Source organism: Anopheles arabiensis, chromosome 2, assembly GCF_016920715.1.
Source record: "Anopheles arabiensis isolate DONGOLA chromosome 2, AaraD3, whole genome shotgun sequence".
In the NCBI taxonomy this organism is placed as follows: Eukaryota; Metazoa; Arthropoda; class Insecta; order Diptera; family Culicidae; genus Anopheles; species Anopheles arabiensis.
In genome coordinates this window covers 25,742,231-25,762,992 of record NC_053517.1, presented here as the reverse complement: position 1 = coordinate 25,762,992, position 20,762 = coordinate 25,742,231, and the positions used below count along the sequence as shown (strand labels likewise).

General features: G+C 44.3%; 1 protein-coding gene across 3 annotated transcripts in view; it reads right to left on the bottom strand.

Moving 5' to 3' along the window:
• Positions 1-20,762, bottom strand: part of LOC120893688 (MAM domain-containing glycosylphosphatidylinositol anchor protein 1) — a 230,951-nt gene that overhangs the window by 63,019 nt on the left and 147,170 nt on the right. For all 3 annotated transcript variants that reach the window (XM_040295713.1, XM_040295712.1, XM_040295714.1), the window contains exon 3: positions 14,636-14,773. In XM_040295713.1, the coding sequence (XP_040151647.1) occupies positions 14,636-14,773 (138 nt within the window). The remainder of the gene's footprint in view (positions 1-14,635; positions 14,774-20,762) is intronic.

The window sequence follows — 20,762 nt, the reverse complement described above, 5'->3', positions numbered from 1 at the left end:
TGACAGGGAAAGCGCGTAATAGTTTTAAAACAAACTTTGTCCATCCCACCACCACAGGGTTGAGAGTTTGCTTTCGCTGTGCCGGCTCTACGTTCCATGCATCTCGCCCAGGAACGTTACGTGACGGGAAGCTTTGCTTAAGGGGACAGCAGCTTACGCAAAAACAAGAGCAAGAATAGACATGATTGCACCAAAAAAAAGGGTACGGGAATAGTTGCTCAATATCAGGAAGTTGAACGAGCGCTCAAAAAGCATACAGTCTTTCTATCACACAGAAGAGGTATAAAAAAAAGAAAAGGAAAACTAATTTCACGCTTGATGAACACGGAAACATGTGTCTCGCCGCGACATTGTATTGCTTCATTGTGCTTCCCTGCCGGCTGAAGCGGAAATACTTTGGCTTGTAACATTTAAAAAAAAAGCCCAGAACATGGTAGCCCCGGATGGAAGTGGTGGAATTTTCTTGCCCAGTTCTCGTGCAATCTCTTTCCGAGCTTCTTGCATCGTGAAGGAAAACCATCTGAAAATGAAGCAAGTCGCGCACAACTATCTCTAAATTTTTTTTTTTAGCCGCTGTCTTTGTAGGACACTGGGCACGCCACGCGGATAACGCTCTCTGCCAACCGTGGGCTTTCTTTCGGGCCATATCAGGTGTCAACCGAAACTGCCGGCACTATTCCGACCGTCGTACTTAAGCCCATCTGTGTCCATATATCCGCCGGGCTAGTACCGTTTTTCCATCCCACCTGGGCTTGTCCTCGCCGCCCAAGTTTGTAGAGAAACTTTTCTACTTTCTCACCGCAACGAACGACACCAAACGCCCGACCAAACCTTTGCCCGTTCGCTTGAATGCGCAGGAAACGCAACACACGGGTTGCAACATTTGTTCAACAATTCCTTTGGTACTGTCCGGTCTGGTCTGGCGCCTATCTCGGCCAAGGGAAAAGGTCGCTGATGGTATCCGTAATTACCGGAGAGCAACGCCGCGCGTAGTGTGTATTTTGTTGTTGTTGTTGTCGATGTATGTATGTGCAACCAGGCCGGCCGTGCGCACTGTTTAAATCCAGCCTAATGAGTTTTTATGTTTTATTTTCTTGCTCGTTGCTTCGCTCTTTGCAAATCGTTCGCCATGGGGATGGAAGGAGGTGTTAAAGAGCAGCGTTTGTGCAGGTTGCAGAGCTGCAGCGATATGTGTGTGCGTGCGTGTGGGGATATCATTTTCAAATCAAGCCTAAATGCCTCAACTTTGCTGCCCTTTTGAAGGGAATGCGTTTTTAATTGAATATGTGCAGCAAACACAATAGGACAGTTTTTCTCGCAAATTTCCAACTGGAACTATGGAAACACACGAGTTGTAAGGTCAGCAGAAAGAAAATTGTAATTAAAAGTGTAGAGAAATTTGAAGAGCAGACTAACTTCGATGTAAAAATGGATTCGGGAAACATTTTTTATTTATTTTTAAAAAAAGTATGAAAGAATAGCATTTGTTTTTTGCGCAGTTGTAAATTTAAAGTAGTCTTAAAAAATAACGTTAACACATTAAATTTTCATGCAAATAAATTGAGTCCAGTGTCATAAAATAAACAAAAAAAAAAAACCAAACGAAAACTTACTTAACTAAATCCAAAAAAATACTCGGAAAAACTTTATTGAAAGGGAAATCAGTACACGATTTGCAAATTAAACGATCAGAAGAAGCCATAATCTTCCCCCTTTATTCGCTTCGTGTTAGGTTTAACGTACATCAAGCATTTAATTCCCAGTTTGATTGCTCCAGCACAAAACCGGCAGGATTTTAAAGTGTTGGTAGGTGAAGTGTTTCTTTGTTGTCGGTGTATTTACCCTTACCCCGTCCGGTGTTCCATCTGACCGTACCGGCAAACGAAACGAAGCCAGCGAGAGCCTCCGATTCATCCTGCACCCAGCAGACAGGTAGAACGAACATTCTTCCGTTTCATTAAAAATAGCTTTGGATAAACGTCTCTTTAAGCTGCTTAGCGGTGGCAGGTCGACGGGCGTAAGTAAACTTTTTCCACCATACACTAGTACACACACACACACACGCGCACACACTCAGCCACACTGTGCCATCTCTGGCGTGACCACCGAACCCCATCCCAACAGGCCCAGCAGAAGCAACACCTTTCTTACGCTGCTCCTGATCCTTGTCTTAACACTAAGTTGAACAACAAGCTTGCCTAACCCGCCGCCCGGTTGGATTGAACTGAGCTGGACGTGCCGGCTAGAACGCTGCGGAAGGGATGAGTAAGAGAGAAAAGGAGACAGTGAGAAAGAATGAGTAAAAAAAAACTTTTCCTTCCAACTTTTGTGTCCTACAGCAGTATTTTCCACCAGAAGGTGTTGTTTTCCTTCTTACGTTCGCTCGCTTCGCATCCGTCCCGCGTATCCCTTTGGCGCGATTGACTCGGCACAAAACTTTCCGATGCTACGTCCCCCACCCGATGCTTATTGGTAACTCTCGGTCCCAGTCCCGTGGAAGCTTTTCCTGCTCTTCCTCACCATGCGTCTTAGCTGGCAGCGGGAAGGGCGCGCGCGACCAGTTAATAAGGTGCGAGCAAAACTTTCCGCCCCAGATTATTGATCGGAAGTCGCAGCAGCGGCGGTGCGGTCCAGTGGCGGTCGGGACGAATTAAGTGCCACTCGAGGGGCGATTGAAGCCAGCACCAAAGACGGTGGGGGAGGGACCGATTTTGACCGGCGGTTTATTTCGGGCATTATTTATGAGGTGCGACTTTCGGTGCTGATGAGTTGAGCGGAGCGGAATTTGGAGCAGAGCGGCTGGTGTGGTTTCCGTTTTGCACTTTGCTACGCTACGCAGAATTATCCTGCTTCAATCTGGGTGGGTGGTAGCCACAAAAAAGGAGGCAGGAGGAGTTCGTACCAAACCATGACCGCACACTCCACACTGCCAGGAGGGTTAATGCGAAATTCTGCCAACAATTACTTACTCCGGGGGATAAATTGAACGATTCTTTTGGTAGTAACGAATCGTCTAAAAATTGCAAACAGTTCTCGTTTCCGGATGTTGACTCTTTTTCCGGTGTTCAGAGCCCCCTAGGGGAGGCGGATGCAAACAGTCAAAGGAACGATTTCCTTTAAATGCTTTCGCGTTGATTGGAAATCGGAATTCATTACGCGCGGCACCGTTTCCCTGTTGACGGTGCCATTCGATAATTAATGCACTTCAGCGGCGTCAGTATCTGTGCGCTAAAATATTCAAGGAAAACTCAGCTGCAGCTGAGTGGGTGATGGTGGCGGAAATTAATTACTTTACTCCTGTACCGCTCAATCAGGTCCCTGGCACCGACATCGACGGCGATAGATCGAACCCCCAGCAACCATTGCACATTAAGACTGCGCACTTCATAAACTGACATCATTGACGACATCAACATTGCTCGCGCACAAAAGGGGGACACCAAGAAAAACTACATCACCCAGTACGAATCGTATCCCGTTCGCATCTAACCCGTTTGGCAGCAGCTCGGTAACAATTACACTTCCCTGTAACTGGTAGCCAGTAATTCCCGCTCAAAATTGCAATCTCGTGTGACAAGACAACGACACCTGCCCCTTAGCGACGGTACAATTAAGCTTCCCATCTGCGCACCTGGTGTTCCGATGCCTTTTTTTGTTGTTGCTACCTACCTACCTTACCTAACCTGTTCCACATTTGTTTGTTCCGCCGGTGCAATTACTTGCAGGTGTAAAGTTGATCACCCCATCCCATCCCTACCGAACACGGAGGGTGTATGTGTGTGTGTGTGTGTCACCAGCGAAAATGGATCTCGCTCCGGGCGTAAAAGCGTTCCAATCAAACCACCAGGCGGTAATGCAGCGAAACGGAATGCGAGTCCTCGAGCGGACATATCCCCTCTTTCCGGTTTTAGCATGGATGGGATGGTGATACGCGCGCCCGACGACGAGTGTTGGCGGCAAGGACAGAGAGAGAGAGAGAGAGCAAGAGTACGAGCGAAACTGTAATTATTTCGTGATTAAACTGTCATTAATTTCCACCAAGGTGTTCCTCCTTTCTGCAGCCGTGTGCTGAGCGAGCATCCAACCAGGTGCTCCAGGTGTGCAGTTTGAGAAACCATTAGCGGAAGTTGTTCGCTTGAACACCTACAGCAGTACGGCTGAAGCTGAAAGAATCCCGAAACAAAACACACACACACTACACAAAATGACACAAAACACTTTCCGACAAAGAAGAGAATGCACGGCCAGCTTTTTTTGTCCATTCAAGGCAGTCATTCTCGTCAAACAAACGCCGTATATGCTGCCATGATACGCTGGTTAGGTGGGCAGTTAGGTTACGATCACGTTCATCCTTCTTTTTGTCAACCCGGACATGCTTCACCAGCTGTCAAGCAGTGTCGAGAATTGGGAATTGATGGTTAGTTTGGGTTTAACTGTCATTCCGTTGACTGCATGGGAAGGTTTGAACGGTTTGAACTAAGCGAGTATAAAGCGGGCTAGTGGAGCTATTGCTAGGCTATTGAAAACTATGGACGACTGTGTCAATCCTGAGCCGAACAGCTTAACGAAATCCGGACAAAGGTATTTTGTATTTTTACGCCATTTAACTCGAAACTGTCGAGGTATGTTGATGTCTTAAAATCTTCGCCGGTAGTGATTTTAAACGTGAAGCCAGTTTGGCAATGATTTTGGAAAAGTTTTACTTGGAAATGGAATAAATTTGTCACCTGTTTTGTTGCGGCTTGGATTGTTCTTCCAAATTCCAGACCGCAAAAACAGCAACCGTCATTCCGTTGACGTGTTTTAAAACAACTACGTCACGCATCCAACCATTCCCTGTGTGAGCGCTGCCAGCCAATACATCATCCTTTTTCGCAGAACCTGCCCAAGCAAAAAACCACAATGTCATCGAAATACCCAAAATATCAATCACACTGCCCAGAGCCAGTCCTGTCACTAGACACATTGGCCGGGATGAACGATTTCTTCCGAAGCCAAAGATTGACAGACTGGGCGCTTCTGCAGTTCTGCCGTCTCGCCCGCAAGGGCATAATCCTACCCGCAGTAGCGCACTGCGCAAGATAGAAGTAGATCCGGCGAGTTGTTTTTGTTGTTTGTTTGCGTACCAGATATTCACACTTCTTTTGACGAATCTTTTTCTACGAAATCGGACCACACTGCTGCTACTAGTGGGCTGTTGGCAAGGCCGGTGTACGACCACACAGAAGCAGACGATACGAAGATGCATCGAACCGTGATAAATTAACAACTGTGCCCAAGCTGTCTGTCAGATCGATCACGGGCCTGATCCGGATGCAATGAAGTGAATCTACTGTCCGTAGTGCTATCGTACAGCATATCTGCGGAATCTGCTCTAATATGACAGTTTAAGGATATTCCCTGAAGAGAAAAGGCAGCCTTCATTTGAATTGGTGGTTGGTGTTGTGCACAAACCAAAAGAAATCCGAAAAGCAAAAGCACCAAAAACAGTCGACTACAACACAAAGTTGGCGCAACCAAATTGTCTTCACGTGGGTAATTTATAACAGGTGACGGTGGACATAAAAACTTCGTAGCAAACGGTGTGTTGCTGCTGCTGCTGCTGTGCGTCCGGCGGCTTTTTTCACGCTCTGCCAAGCGTACACGTCCCAGCAACAAGCGTTAGCGGTGAGTGGAAATAGATGTAAATAATAAATTAAGCGAAATATATTTTAAATGCACGCAATTCCGTGCGATGTCGTGCTTTCATCGCAGCTGGGGACATTGTTCTGTGTGTTTGGGGTGACTTTGTGTACGTGTGTATGGGTTTGAGTAGCATCTAAACCAGGGTGGAGAGCATTTCACAATTGTTATTTTGCGTTCACTAAAGACGGCGGCTGACTGTGAGCCCTGAGAGCAAATGTATCCACCACGCGCAGGAAATACTCGTCATGGGCGTCGAGGAGTGAAGTAGGGGGGCAAGGTGGGCTGGGATGGTCCCCTGCTGTAATGGGGACCCACCCACCGTGGCAGATTATCAGCCCACTTCGTGCACTCCGGGAGGATTTCCTTATTTGTGGTCTCGGCGGCACTTGGCCCAAACCCCCCCCTCTCTTTCTCCCTTCCCTCGCTTAACAATTCCATTCGTTTGCTGATCCCATGAGGCCCGGTATGTATTTGTTCTACGCACAAACACATACGCACGCCGATTTAAGACTTTCTCTGGTGGGGAGGGGGGTCCTTTGGGCGGAAATAGAACTAGAGTGCGTGACAGGAATATCGTTCAACGATCCCGGTGGTGTGTCCTTTATTTGGATTATGATTTGGATTTTGGTTCGTATTTTTTTGTAGCTATGCCTACGTTTCCAGCTTTCTCAATCTCTCTCCCTTCCTCTCTCTCTCTCACTTTATTGCTATTTATTTGCCCTGCTCTAATACCCCATCATTCCCTGCAGTTGCGTTGACGTCGGGTTTAGTTTCCATGTCATTTCCTAATGATAAAAGAAATGACCAGTGACGTTTTCCTGTGTTTCGTACAGGGAGCCCACTCCACCAGGGAAAATCGTGGGGCGCCATGCTAATGGGGGAAGGAAGCTGAAGGCAGGGCAAATGTGTTCCACGTGGACAATAAAATCAGCCACCGTATCGTGTTATCGCAAATCTGACAGGCAAAAGTAGGCCACAAACAGCCACCTTTCTTCACGGCGATACCGACCGGGTCCGTCGTTTCTTTGTTTGCGTGTCCACGTGCCGGCGCCCGCGTGTATGTGTGTCTAACCGTGGCTACCTCGACAATGACATCAAACGAACGATCATTCTGCCACCGTGTTTGTGCTGTTTGTGCTAAGCCCAAGCTAAGTCAAAGCCTCCCGGGGCATATGGTTTTCCTTTTTAGACACAGCCGCCGCTCCCCGACGATGAAACATTCATTTGACATTCGACGCTTCCGGAAAGGTGGACGCCTGCCACCCCTCCCCCCCCTCTTGACTAGCCGGCACCAGGGAGAAGGTTTCAAGTTCCCTCATTAACTGCCGCGAAGAAAAATAATACCGCGCACGGACGGGAGGGGGACACCAACGGGAGGCCCAACTTTACAATTTCGGTTCATAAATCATCAAAAAACATTTCCGTCTTGTGCTAAACGACTTTTTCGCGGGCTTGCTGGAATTCAAGCGGGTTCCAATGGAGGAAGGAAAAGGGAAGGATGAGAAGCAGGCAAGCAGTCGGCAAACCGAATGACAAAAGACGACAAAGAGGCGCAAAGGTGAACGTGGTGGCGCTTTTGCGGTAAGGTATGTGCGCCCGGTCCGCCCATCTAATATGCTGGCGCGAAATCGACCATCCAGTGGATACGGCGAATCACGAACCGCGAACACAGGGCCATTACGCGCGCCATGCTTATGGGGCCGATGATTGGGAGAAGAGGAAGGGCACGAGCCTCCCAACGAAAAAAAAGAAGAAGAAAAAACTACCATCGTTTATCATCATTATTTATATATTAAGTTCGCGAGATTCCTGCGTGCTGCCTTTGCCTTTTTTTGTTGTAGTACGAAAATGCCTTCGCAGCGGACGATATGTGGCAGGCTGGACGACGCCGACAGTCGGATGGAAGGACAATGCTGAGTGAGGATAAACGCAACCGACCGTTGCGGAATGTGGTTCGCGAGTATGTGCGAGTGGATGAAGGAGGGAAGAGATGGAGCTTTCTTTCCTTCTTTGCAGTAGGTATTTATTTAACAAATATGTTGCACCGTTGTCGTGCAGGCTATTTTTAACTTATCCAATGTAACTAGTCGGCTCGGGCTGGGACCATCGAAAGTTTCCGGCTCAACTGATACTGAGAAATGATATTTACTGTTAGGAAACAAGCATGATTTATGGTTTTTGGAAATGCTAATGTGCCGCAAGAACAATCTGAAAACCATCTATAATAACGAATAGACAAAGTGTGTGCATTGCTTGCTGGCAAGGACACAGTGTCCTTTTGAATGGATTAATCTGTCAAAGACATAGCGTCAAAAAACGGATAAAGTTATTGAAGGTAGTTCAAGCTAACTATTCAAGTCTATAAAGGTACCGTAGCCGAACGACAAGTGAAACGGATTATTTAAATAATTTGAATAAACTATTGCTAATATTGAGGCTAGTGAATTAACGATACTTAACGTACATTTATTTCCATTTTTATAATTGTTTACACTGATCAAACAGAGTATTTTGACTCGTAAGAATCTTCTCTTAATTCGTCATCATTTTCAGTCTCTATAGGACCTAACGGTCAAAATTATTCAGATAGTTTGTATGGAAAAGCAAAACATCTAACAAGGTCTCAGGTCTCAAGATTAAGGTTGAGAGTAGATTCATACCCAAGATATCGCTTTTTTGCGTTGAATTATATTAATCATTCGAAGTGCTGATAATATTACCTACACCAATTGGAAATTCGCATCCGCATGAGTGTAGGAAGGATGATGGGGCTAGTAATGGGGCTTTGGAATATAAGTGTATATCAATACACTATCAATACGCAATACTTACGACCTGTCTGCTCTAAGATGCATCAAATTTTTGTTAGATTCCAAAAGAAATACTTCTTTCTTCATTCAGAATAAAAGGTCCACATACAAATTCTTCATTTTCATAATTCCACAAAACAGCCGTTTTCGGTGTAGGCCTGCCTAATCCATTGACTTGACTATCTGTGTTTTGACAGGTTTATCCCAGTACATGATGAGATATTGAAAATTGTCTCGTCTCACGATTTATTCATTGTATTCCATATATTTTTGGTACGTTTCCACAATATATGGGTATTGCCCCATTCGAAATCAATACAATTGAACAAAAAAAATCTGGGAAACGCCCAACGAATAGGGGGAACACACCAAAAACCACTTGGAAAGCCCTGTAACAACACACTAAAGTTGTTTATGTAACAAAGTAAATTGAGCACAAAAAGTACGATACTATGGGCACATTAACGTTTATCGAGAATTGTTTTCTTTTGATGTTTTTTTTGTAAGATGAAATAGAGATCATATTACAAATAGTCTGCCTATTGTTCGTTGTATGCATAAAACTAACCAATATGCCTTTTTTGTACGCTCATCATTCAAGCTATCTGGTGTGGATTCATTTCTCAAAAAAATATAACAATACCGAGCTACGTGAACTGCTTTTGCCCGGAAATTCAAAGGCAGCCTATCGATCCACCATAACACGGTTGCTCCAATAATGACAAGGTGCCCGTTTTGTGCACTATAAGCACCGAATGCGCCGAGAACAATGGTAGAACCCTGTACGTAGGCCGAACGTTCATAGGTCTTTTACCTTCGCTAAAAAAACCCACTAACGCATGCTGAAACACACTACAACAGGTAAAATGGTTCGTTTCTCCACCCCACCAAGATTTCATCGCTTTGGAGTGCAATTTTCCATTCCGTGCGTATGTGCCGTCACTAGATGGGCATACAACCGTCCCGACTCGCACACACAGGGATGCATTAAGAGGACTAAAAACGGGCACCGTTTACTTTCACTGTCAAACGTGGCTGCTGACGGTACAGTTTTTTCTCACTATTTTCCTCGATTGTCAGCAATCTGTGGACCACCATGAACCATTTGCTGGATGGGTGGACGGAGTACATGGTGTTGAAGCATACCGTCGTTGGGATCGGTTTCGGTGAGCAAACTGGCCGATTCATAGCCTCGTTGCAGGTGGTGGACAAGCGGAAGTAAATGATCTTTCTCTTCTTTTTTTTACTTCTCTGCGTATGTGTAAGTGGGCGGACATCTCGATGTCACACGGATGCGTTTAAGCTTGCGGCCGGTATTTAACGATGGCTGTCCGGTGGGGGGTAACAAAACGGACGGCCCTTTGCTTGCTCGCGTTACGTGATGGGCATAGAAAATGATGGCTGAATCGCTCACCGAGCGATTAAGTAAATGTATAGCCGTACGCGTGCACGGGGCAAAGGACCCGCACGAAAGTGTTGATGCAGCAGTGTTTGTTCAGGCGGGAAAATCGGAACACGGTTACCGGTTGGACGGTTCTCGTTTGACCCTACCTGTGCCAGGTAGTCCGGGAAACACCGATTTTCCCACTTCGAATGAGTGCACACAGACACGTAAAAGTATGATCATTGAAACTGAAAAAATAACCCACAAAAAAGCAAAAATGTTCTATTAGAACGCTTTTTGTCGCTGCATTAATAAAACATAAAAAAACATCGATTCGCTTTGAACAGATTAGCGAACATTTGTAGTGAAACGGGAAAATGTCCCTCCCCATCCACATCCCGAAACAAGCCGCCACTATAATAGACACAGAACGGGCTATTCATTGAGGTGAACCCCGTGGTGTGGTGCATAACATAAATCTGCAAAGGAAAACTCTTCCGGCCCGATCGTAAAACAATGTTACCGGCACCGGAAAAAATGGTGGTTTGAAAGTTAAATCAAAATGAAACATTTTCTGCAGCAAAATCATTTTCAAACAAATGTTTCATCTATTTCTCTTCTTGCAGCCCTTCTCCGCAACTCCCGTTCTGAGCTGAGATGCGCATCAGTGTTGCTCACGTGCAAAACGTATAGATATGTCCGCATGATACGCTGCACACCGATAAAACACACACACACACTGGGCCGAGAATAAATGCAACTAAACGGGCCAGAAACCCCAACCTAAATGCACTAATGAAATTTGCTAAACGACGCTCCCGACGTGTTGTTTTCAGCTTGAAAATCTGTACCATTTTCAGTTACGGATTGTTTATCTCTCTCTCTCTCTCTCTCTATTTCTACCTCTTTCATTCCCATTCGGTTAAAACTTCACCGTAAACCGCGGGAGTGCCGAACCGCAATGAAAGCAGCAGAAAGAAACGAGCAACATTAAAACAAAATTCTAACAAAAAAAATCATGCAACCTACTCTACACCACAAAAAAGGGGAAATGCATACAGCTGTGCTTTGAAAAGCGAGCGAAAAATTACATTAAATAAAGCACGGTAGCAAAATGTGAGGCAACGCGAAACGGGACAGCAGAAGAAAAAAATCGCTCGCGCTTGTTATTGTGTGTCTGTGTGTGTGTGTTATTTCTTCTACTGTCCAAGCTCCCGGTCGTTGTTTCCCAACCAACGGAGCTTTTACGGCACGGTTTCGGTTGCTGCTCATCGCCCAGGCAAACGCTATCTCTCTGTTGTGCGATGCAAATGAAATGGGGAGAAGAAAAAAAAACGCCCTCCAAAGCCAGTAACACCAAAATCGCAGTAAAACCGAATTAATGGAGCAGAATTTTGTCCACTGCACGTCGATGGCTTTGATGTATGTTTCGTCGCGCCGTTGCGCTGTGACTGTGGGCGCACCAGTGAACGAATTGCTTAAGCGCATGGGAGCACCAGTTGGTGAGTAGTAAAAGCGCGATACGGTAAATACAATACACGCGAGAGAGCAGGCGAAAAACAAAACAAAAAAAAAACACAACAGTTGAAAATGAAATGAATTAACCAGCTTCGTGGAAAGCGATCGATAGGAGGGCGACACCAGGGCCCACCATTAGATTACAGCATTGGGGTTTCGCCGGGAGGGCGTAGCGAAAGCGAAGCGAAAAAGTTAATCAATTGACCCGTCACCTATCAGTCTCATATCTAGCGGTCGCACGGGCATATCGCATACGCTGATGAATGAACCGAACAAGGAGACAGAACAAGCAATCAATGGCCACCGAAACCGATAGGATTGATTATTCATGACCTTTCATTGCATTACAATTTTATGTCAATCTTTCTCGCTTTTTCGCTGGTGCTTTTTTCTTTCTTTGTCTGCAAACAAAGGGTAGTAGAGAGTACGTACGTACGTTAGAACGATGCTGCTTAACCCTCCTGCACCACTGTGAAACCTGTGTTTTAATTGCAACTTGTACATAATTTGTTGTAAAAGAGCGAGATCGCTCGCTTTCTTTCCTGGCTGCACTTTGGACACTCACGCAAAGGCAACGCAGCACTCCGCAACAATAGAAGCAGCGAAGTCGCAAACAACGGGCAGAAAGCGGCGAGCAAAGGGATAATTAATCATTACGCTTCCACTAATTATGGTCGTTCTCATACATTTGATTACGGTGGCTGCAAATCGTGATGAAAGTGGCTCTCACTTTCCACTTGTCGTCGGTCCGCTGGGACACACACACACACATACACCAAGCAACATAAAATACCGCTACAAAAAGGAACCGCCGGCGTAAGTGTGGTACACACAACAGGGGCGGGGAGATGATAATTAGTATGAAACAGATACGGAGCGAACGATTGAACTCGGGCCGTTTTTTGCCAGCTCTCGGCTCTGGTGGTGCTTCTCCGAAGGCCATGATTAAATTGCGAATTCAATTACAATGCCACAACCGGCCAGACCATGCGCCACACTACAGCGTGCCAATGTTTTTGCTTTCCATCGCTTTGTTTGTGCTTTGTGATTGAAGGTTTGTATGGCTGCTGTCTGGGTGGTGTGATTTTAAATAGTTTTAAAAGTATATCACACACTATTCGCCTGAATGAATGGACTTGTTTGGACGCAATTATAATTGTGATGAAATAAGCCTCCGCTTGTTTTATTTGAGGTTGTAATTTGTGCTCTGCTTTTAGGCTTTTATTGCTATAATTTACTTTAATTTTTTCCCCTAACCTTTTCATTCATTGTTGCGCTGTCACAATGGAACACTTTTCGCTTTGTTGAAATAATTGACACCTGTGTGCCTAACAAAAGGGAAGCAAAAGCGCAGGAAAGCTTCTTTGCTACACTTTTTGAAAAGGGTAAGCAAGCCTCCTCCATCGTGCTCGGTGAATTGTTTTGCTTAATTTTTACTCCAAACGAGTGCAAACGAGAGTGGACGAGAAGATGGAAGAACAAAAACACACAGCTAAAAAGCACAACAACTCTTGCAAGACTTTGTCCTCCCAACAGAACGGAAGCAAATCTGGGCTGGGCCACAACCCTCCTCCGACGGAACAAAAGCGTACGGCAATATGGTAGACGCTTCCGCCCGGAATTCGGAATGATGAATGATGAGCATTTGATGAGTTGTCGCATGCTCAACCACAAATCAGAGGCCACAGAAACCTTGCCTCCTTTCCTGCCATGGCCGACACTTTATCCCTTTTTTTTCGGCAGCAAGAAAACAGCGCACGATCCGAGCACGGGTTCCGAAAACTGTCCCCCTCTCAAAAAACAAGAACGCTCCGGTTGGGGTGGGCGTTGCCTTTGCTGAACCATCCATCACGGGGCCGTGCATAAATATCGCCTTCCACCCCCAATCGCACCCGGCACCCAGCTCCACAAGGGTGACTTTCATCACCAGTGCGCGCTCGCTTGTTTCAGCACCCGGCAGCGGGCTGAGCGGAAGGGCTCGACCCTCCAGCCTGACATTAGGGATAAATCAAAATCGAATGTAAACAGATTAGTCCCTTCGCAACCGCACCGTGCGCCTGTCGGTCAAGGCCGGTACCATACTCAAGACGGGTTTGTCGCCATCATCGTCGTCGCCGTCATCGTCGTCGTCAGAGAGTGATGTCGCTGCCGGGTACTGCCGGGCTGGTGCGTATCTCAGCTGCCGGAAAGGACTGCCGCGTTTTGTGCGCCGTCATGGCTGCCGTCGATATTTATTGCTAACTGAGTAGATAAAGGCCGGCTGGTCGATCGATTTGATGCCGGTTTAAACGGTTACACGCTGTACGGAAATTTGGCTCGAGAGGATGACACAATCCTTCCCTACAGTTAACAAGGAGTGATGTATGCAGCAAATCCTTGCATCGTGACTCCATCGTGTCTCCTTGCTGGTCCTTTATTAATACCAAATAGCACTCACGCATGAATGAGCGTTACGATATTATACCTGTTCCTGCCTGAATATCGTAACACATCTTCCCCCTTTTCTAGCCCTACTCTAGTAAGACTTTGCTCCATAGTAATCTCTTCATAAATTGCCATTCTTTTCATTAAATCGCACCCGTCGGTTGAGCAAAGATTTAATAGCGAATTTAGTGGATACACCGTTTTAACCTGTTTCATTAATCAAATCAAAGCTGCGAAAGACGCTGCGTGCTCTAATTGATGTAGCCGAAAAGCGAGCGTTCACGTTTGCTCACTGCTATTCAAGTGGGTTTGTGCTTTGTTGCTACAGTTGCCTGCAATTAATCTGTCCCTAGTCCTCACGCGTAAATTATCGTGAAGTTGAACAGGAAAGAAACACTTTCGGCTTACGGCATCAGGAAAGGATTTGCCAAGGCTTTGCTCCTTTGGTCCTTTGGTAAAGAACAACAAACGGAGGTATTTTTTGCAACATTAAATTTGATCCTCGCTAATGGATTTCTGAAGCTATTAGCGAAACAGAGGTTTTGCAGGGAGATAACATCAAACGTGTGCAGTAGTGGCGTTGATTTTTTTTTTCAATTAAACAGGATAAAACATCATCGAACCATTTATAACATACATATTTTCAAATCAAATTGTTTTTTTTTTTTGTATTAGTGCTAAACCCAAACGACATCTTTACTTTCAAACTCATCTCATGAATTCATAAAATAGCTGCGAACGGAACTTTCCATTTAAATCGTAAATATCCTGCATTTCAGGACCACACGTTAATCACGATAAAAATGATACTTACCTAAATTTTCTACCTCGCACGGAAGTACCAGCGTGTCACCGACGACGGCTCGGTAGGTGTGACCCCGTGATATAAACCGCGGCACCAATCCATTGTTTGGTGGGGAGCTGCCCTTACTGCTGCTGCTGCTGCTGCTTCCTGTAGAAGTAGAAGAAACATTGTGCTGTCAGTACAACATTACACTGATGGGAGAAATGATGGGGAGTTATGAAAATGTAAAGCAATTTAATCATTTTTTTTTTAGCTTGAACCATGCTGGTGTTGCAACAACGGAAAATATTAAAAATTGCATTACATTGTTATTTATTTATTTATTTATTTATTTATTTAAATCAAAGTTATCGGGCAGTATGCCTAAATAACTTAATGCTTACAGAGTACAAGTTTAAATTATGGCCCTAGAACTAACTTGAATATGCTGATGCAGCTGACTAACGGATTGATTGAAATCTGCTGATAACCCTAACCTATTATACACATCAATCATTTTGAGCAGTGGATCATTGGCACCAAAACCAGTCGATCTAAAAGGGCTTCTTAGTAGCTCCCTACTTCTAAGACCTCTAGAGGGAGTAGAAAAGCAAATAAAATTTAAAATGTCAGGTGCATCAAAATCTCCAATTAATAATTTATGCATAAAAGTTATCTGAGCCGTAGTTCTCCTATGCTGTAAAGTCTCTAAGCCAAATAGTAAACACCGAACATTATACGAAGCACGTGGAATTTGGTTTGACCAGGGAAGACGATGAAACATAACACGTGTGATTTTTTCTGAATTTTTTCAATTTTATCTATGTATGTGATTTGATGAGGACACCAAACTACACTGGCAAATTCCAGGATGGGACGGACTAAAGAACAGTATAATGTTTTTAAACTGAAAGGATCTTTAAAGTCGGCCGAGACACGTAAGACAAATCCTAACAGTTTAAGAGCTTTAGTGACGATAGTTTGATAATGGCTAGATAAACTAAGCTTACTGTCTAAAATAACTCCTAAGTCCCGAACCTGAGAAAAACGTGGAACGCTGTCTTCATTGATTTTGTAGTTATAAATAATAGGATTTTTTTTCTTTGAGAATGTTATACAACTACATTTGCTAACATTAAGTAACATTTCATTATTAAAACACCATGCAGAAAAATAGTTTAACGAGTCTTGTAACATTTCACAGTCGTCAGAATATTTAACAGGTAGGAACATTTTTAGATCGTCAGCATATAATAACAATTTAACATGAGGAATAGCAAACACGACATCGTTAATAAATATAATAAATAGTAAAGGTCCTAATATACTCCCTTGAGGAACACCAGATAAATTATGGAATGTGGCAGATAAACTAGTTCCTATCTTAACGTTAATGCAACGATCAGTTAAATAACTTCTTAACCACTCAACAACATTTGTGTGAACACCATACTTTGATAATTTAGATAGCAATAGAAAGTGGTTGACCTTGTCAAAAGCAGCGCAGAAGTCAGTATAAATGACGTCAACCTGTAAGCCCTTGTCAATATAGGAGTGGCAAAAGTTAAGTAAGTATATTAGATTGGTCTCAATCGATCGTTTCGGTATAAAGCCATGTTGAACATTAGAAATTAAAGGTGAAAAGGCTTGGAGCATATGACGAGACATTATCTTTTCAAACAGTTTACTGCACGCACATAACATTGAAATTCCTCTATAATTGCACACATTACTTTTGTCAGATTTTTTATAAACAGGAAACATCCACGATGATTTCCAAAGACGCGGGAAGCATTTCGATTGCAAGGATTTGTTGAATAGTTTGGTCAGTATGGGAATGAGAGCAGCCTTGCAATTAATGAGAATTGCGCTGGGAATATTGTCAGGCCCAGGTGCGTAGGAAAGCTTCAACAACGAAATAGCAGATTCCACCTCATCATCGTTGATTAGTGGTGTGCATAAATTAACCTCATCATTTATGAAGGATAAAGCCGATGTTGAGTTAGACGGAACCGAGGAATTGTTGGTGTACACAGAAGAGAAATATGAGGCAAATGCATTGCAAAACTCTTCATCTCCGGTAATGGTGTTTCCCTCAAACTGCATCGAGGAAGGAAGTCGTCCACAGGATTCCTTATCTTTAGCAAATTTCCAGAATGATGTGGGATGTCTTTTGATATTGATTTCAATTTTACTGACGTAGTTGGCGTAGGCGGTTCGGTTCAGCTGCTTATATATTTTTGAGGCGCGAGCAAAATTTATTTGATTAGTGCTGTTTTTTAGTCGATGCAGTTTTTTAAGGGCCCGTGATCTTCGACGTTTAGCCAAACGTAGTGCAGTATTGGTCCATGGTGGATGAGCACGAACATTAAACCGTGGGATGAATTGTTCATACAGTTCATTCATTTGAGAAGAAAATTCAGCCACACTGTCGTTGATGTCGTCATAATCAGCGATAGAGTCCCAGTTGATTTGGTTAAGTGCAGAAACGAGATCAGTGAAATTAGTTCGTCTAAAATTGAAATCTGCTTGACGTGGGGGTTGAGATGACGGCACACTGTATTGCGGGAGCGTGAAGTATGTAAGTAAAGCTGGATGATGTCCATCAGGTTCAACAATACTTTCGGTGCATAATTCGATTGGCCTCATGAAATCAGTAACTTTGTCGTTCGCAAACACTAGATCTAACATGTTGTTATTGTGGTTTAGAACAGTGTTAAGTTGGCGAAGACCTTCAAAGCTTAGTTCATCGAGTAGAGCTTGACTGGTAGGGGATAGTCGGGTAAGCATAAGATTCAGTGTCGGAAATTTGCCGTTGATATCCCACTTAAGATTAGGTTGATTGAAGTCCCCGAACAGAATAAAAAAGTCATTCTTATATTTCTCTCTCGTTAAGTGCAATGAATTACAGAATGCATTTATGGTGTCCATGTTGGCTGATTGATCAGGAGGCAAATAAAACGATCCGATGATTAGCGAAACATTAAGAACTTTTACTCGAACCCAAAGGCATTCAATTGTAGATGTGTTTGTCGAGCACAGAGAGGAAGCATAATTTGCATTGATCGCAACGAGGACACCACCACCTCTACATTTGTTACTGTTTGCTGCAGAACGATGCGTACGGAATGTATTAAAGCGGTTGTTATCAAACAAAAGCTCAGATGGAAAGCTGTCATCTAGCCACGTTTCCGTAAGAACGATAACATCCCAGTCGGCGATTGCAGTATTAGCAAAACATTCAGAGGTTTTAGTACGTAAGCCTCTCACGTTTTGATAAAATATATTGAATGTGTTTAGTACTGGCTCCATAGGTACAGTTGAATGCCTTAATGTTGGCTTAAAAAAGTCGAACCGGAGGAATTGTTTTGAGTCAGGTGAGTTTCAGGTGAGTTTGCATTTTTAAGATGATGGCTCGGTGATGGACTATGTTGTGTTGTGTGTGTTGGTGGGATCACATTTATGCAGTTGACATCATTATGCATAAAATTAGTAGTTGAGAAACTTCTGGCAGTTGAATTGTTTGAAGCAGGAAAGCAAGATACCGGGAGAGTTGGTGTGAATTGTTTCTGTGTACGTTGGTGAAATTCAAACTGGCGGTAAACAAATCCGCATGGCCAAGTTGAAGGAGAGAAAGCGAGCTCGCCAAACTCCGATGGAATGCCGATCTTAAAGGACACATACTTTAGTGAGCTTGTAACGCGACCTCTTGGTATGACACACTTCACCGAACAGTCAGTGCATTTTAACCTTCCTAGAATGAACATTTTCATATTTTCACATTTTCATTGTGCATGTTTTCCGAGAGTTTTCCCCACTGGCGCGTTATTCGAACGTCCATTGATGCGAGAGCGGGCAATTGATAATTTATTGTACCCGACGTCCGAGCCATATTGCCCTCTCTTTGTCACGCCGCCCAACCGTATGACCTCGCATGACCGCCAAGGAAGGAAGCTAATTAAATCTCGCACCGACAAAATGTGCCGCCGCCGCGCACACGTCCCACTTTAACGATGGTTAATGTATCGCAACGCCACGATTGGCCAGATTTGGAGGTTGAACGTGCGCTCGCGCCTATACACACAATCGCCACCAGGGTCACAGCCCACCGTGTGAAAATGTGTTCCTTCGCCGAAAATGAAATCAATTACCGCAGGGCGGGCACAAAACGGAATCCGAAGAGGACAGTTGAGGACCGCAGGGTAGAGTGCGACGTTCCGGTAAAACTTACTGGATGAACGCGGTACGTGAGCCGAAACTGTAACGTGTCAATTCGTTTGCAGCAAAAAGAAAAACAAAAACCCCCAAAAAAGGCAGGCGACAGGCAAAGCCTCGGGACGGTAAAACTTGTTCACCGATTGGCCAACGTTCGTGGTGACGGGAGGGAAGAGTGAGCGAAAAATAGCCACAACCAACCCAAAAAACCGGTGCCAACGGCGAACCGATCGCCACTAATCGAATTACGCACTTGTCAGACAGAATTTGCGAACAATCAAGTGCGACCCCGCGCCGCAACGCTATTACATTTGACACGTTCATTAATGTGCCGGGGCTTGTCGATTGCTTTCGCTCGATCGATCTGGTAAGCTTCGGGCGGTGACGGGATTGCTGCTTCGATTAGGCGATGATTTCGGACCGGGCGGCTGTGTCTTAATCACCCTCCCCCCCCCTCTCCTCCGATGAAAGCAGGATGGGCTTAAACTTTTCCACTACCACAAAGTGAAACGTAGAAAGGGAGAAAGAGACAGAGAGACAGAGAGGTAGTTCCTGTTTGGGAGGGTAACTGTTTGGTTTCTGTGAAATCCTTTCCCTGCGTGCCATAATAACAAACAAATTACTTGCCTTCGTTTGCGGTGGCGTACGATTAGTGGGATGAGTTTTATCAGTTACTATGGATTTGGGGAATTTCGTGCTGACTGACGTAGCCCTACCCTACCCCCCTCCCCGCACCACTACACACATGTGAAGAATATGTTCGCAACAGCTTCGAAAGAAACGGCTTCTATTTCCACAATCCGAAAAACCATACCATACCTCGCTACATCTGCATTTGTGGGTTATGGTCGGTGGAATAACATGATAATTATTCCCTGGTGTTATGGGTTTTACCAGCTTCTACGACAAACCTCTCACACACACACCAGGCAAAGAACTTTTCATCCGCCGCAATATGCTCTCGCCTCGGTACTTTATGTCTATAATTAATATTGCAGTTTTTTTTGCCTTCATCCCTTTAACCGCCCGGTTCCTCCCTTACCCTTCAGAAGTTATTCCCATCGGCATGGAGGCTCTGTCTATCCTACTACTATGGCAATATGCCGACGACAGGCTGTGTAACAAAAAGGAGGAGGAAGGATGGGGTGGTTAAAAAAACTTTTCCCTTTTTTATTTTTTTTCACACACCATTTTTTCCTCACACCATTACCGGTTAAACTATAATTGTTCACAAGGGAACCGCGCAAAGGATGGCAGTACGACGGTACGACCATCTTTTATTACGGAACCAGCGGAAGGAGACGCCACTGGGCTCTGTGAATGTAAATTTGTGCGTCCCTAATTCATTTCGTTTCTTCTCGTTTTAGGTTCGTTGGAAAATGAGGGCGGAATAACACGAGGAGGGTTTCAAGCTGCAATGCTTACGCCTACGAACATGATGTGTCCATGATGAGTGCTACCTGCTGGCTCAATTCAATGGCATGATTTAATTAATGTGCATTTGAATTATGTTCCGTTTTTTCCGAAATACAACGTTGCACTCTGGTTTTTTTATGATGCGCAAAATGCTTTTTTCTTAAATTTGAATTAATTTTACTTAATTACCACTCTCTCTAAACTCCCTTTTTACTTGATCTGTAGGGAAACGCTTGATAGTTTTTATTATAAAATAATTATAAATGGCTCAAGTGATTGTGGAGGTAATTTTCACCATTTTTTTCAAGTTTTTTCACTCTTTTTCATGTGACTTTGCACTGATTGAATTATTTTACTTGTATTATTATTCACTTGGGTCAAATCAATACTTCAATCACGTAAGTTTGGGTGGGGGGCGATAAAACTAATAGCTTTTAATTTCATTTAATGTAAAATTGACACGATAAGTTCGACAGCAACCATGCGTCTCCATCATTATTCAACGCATGAGAATTGAATGAAAGCG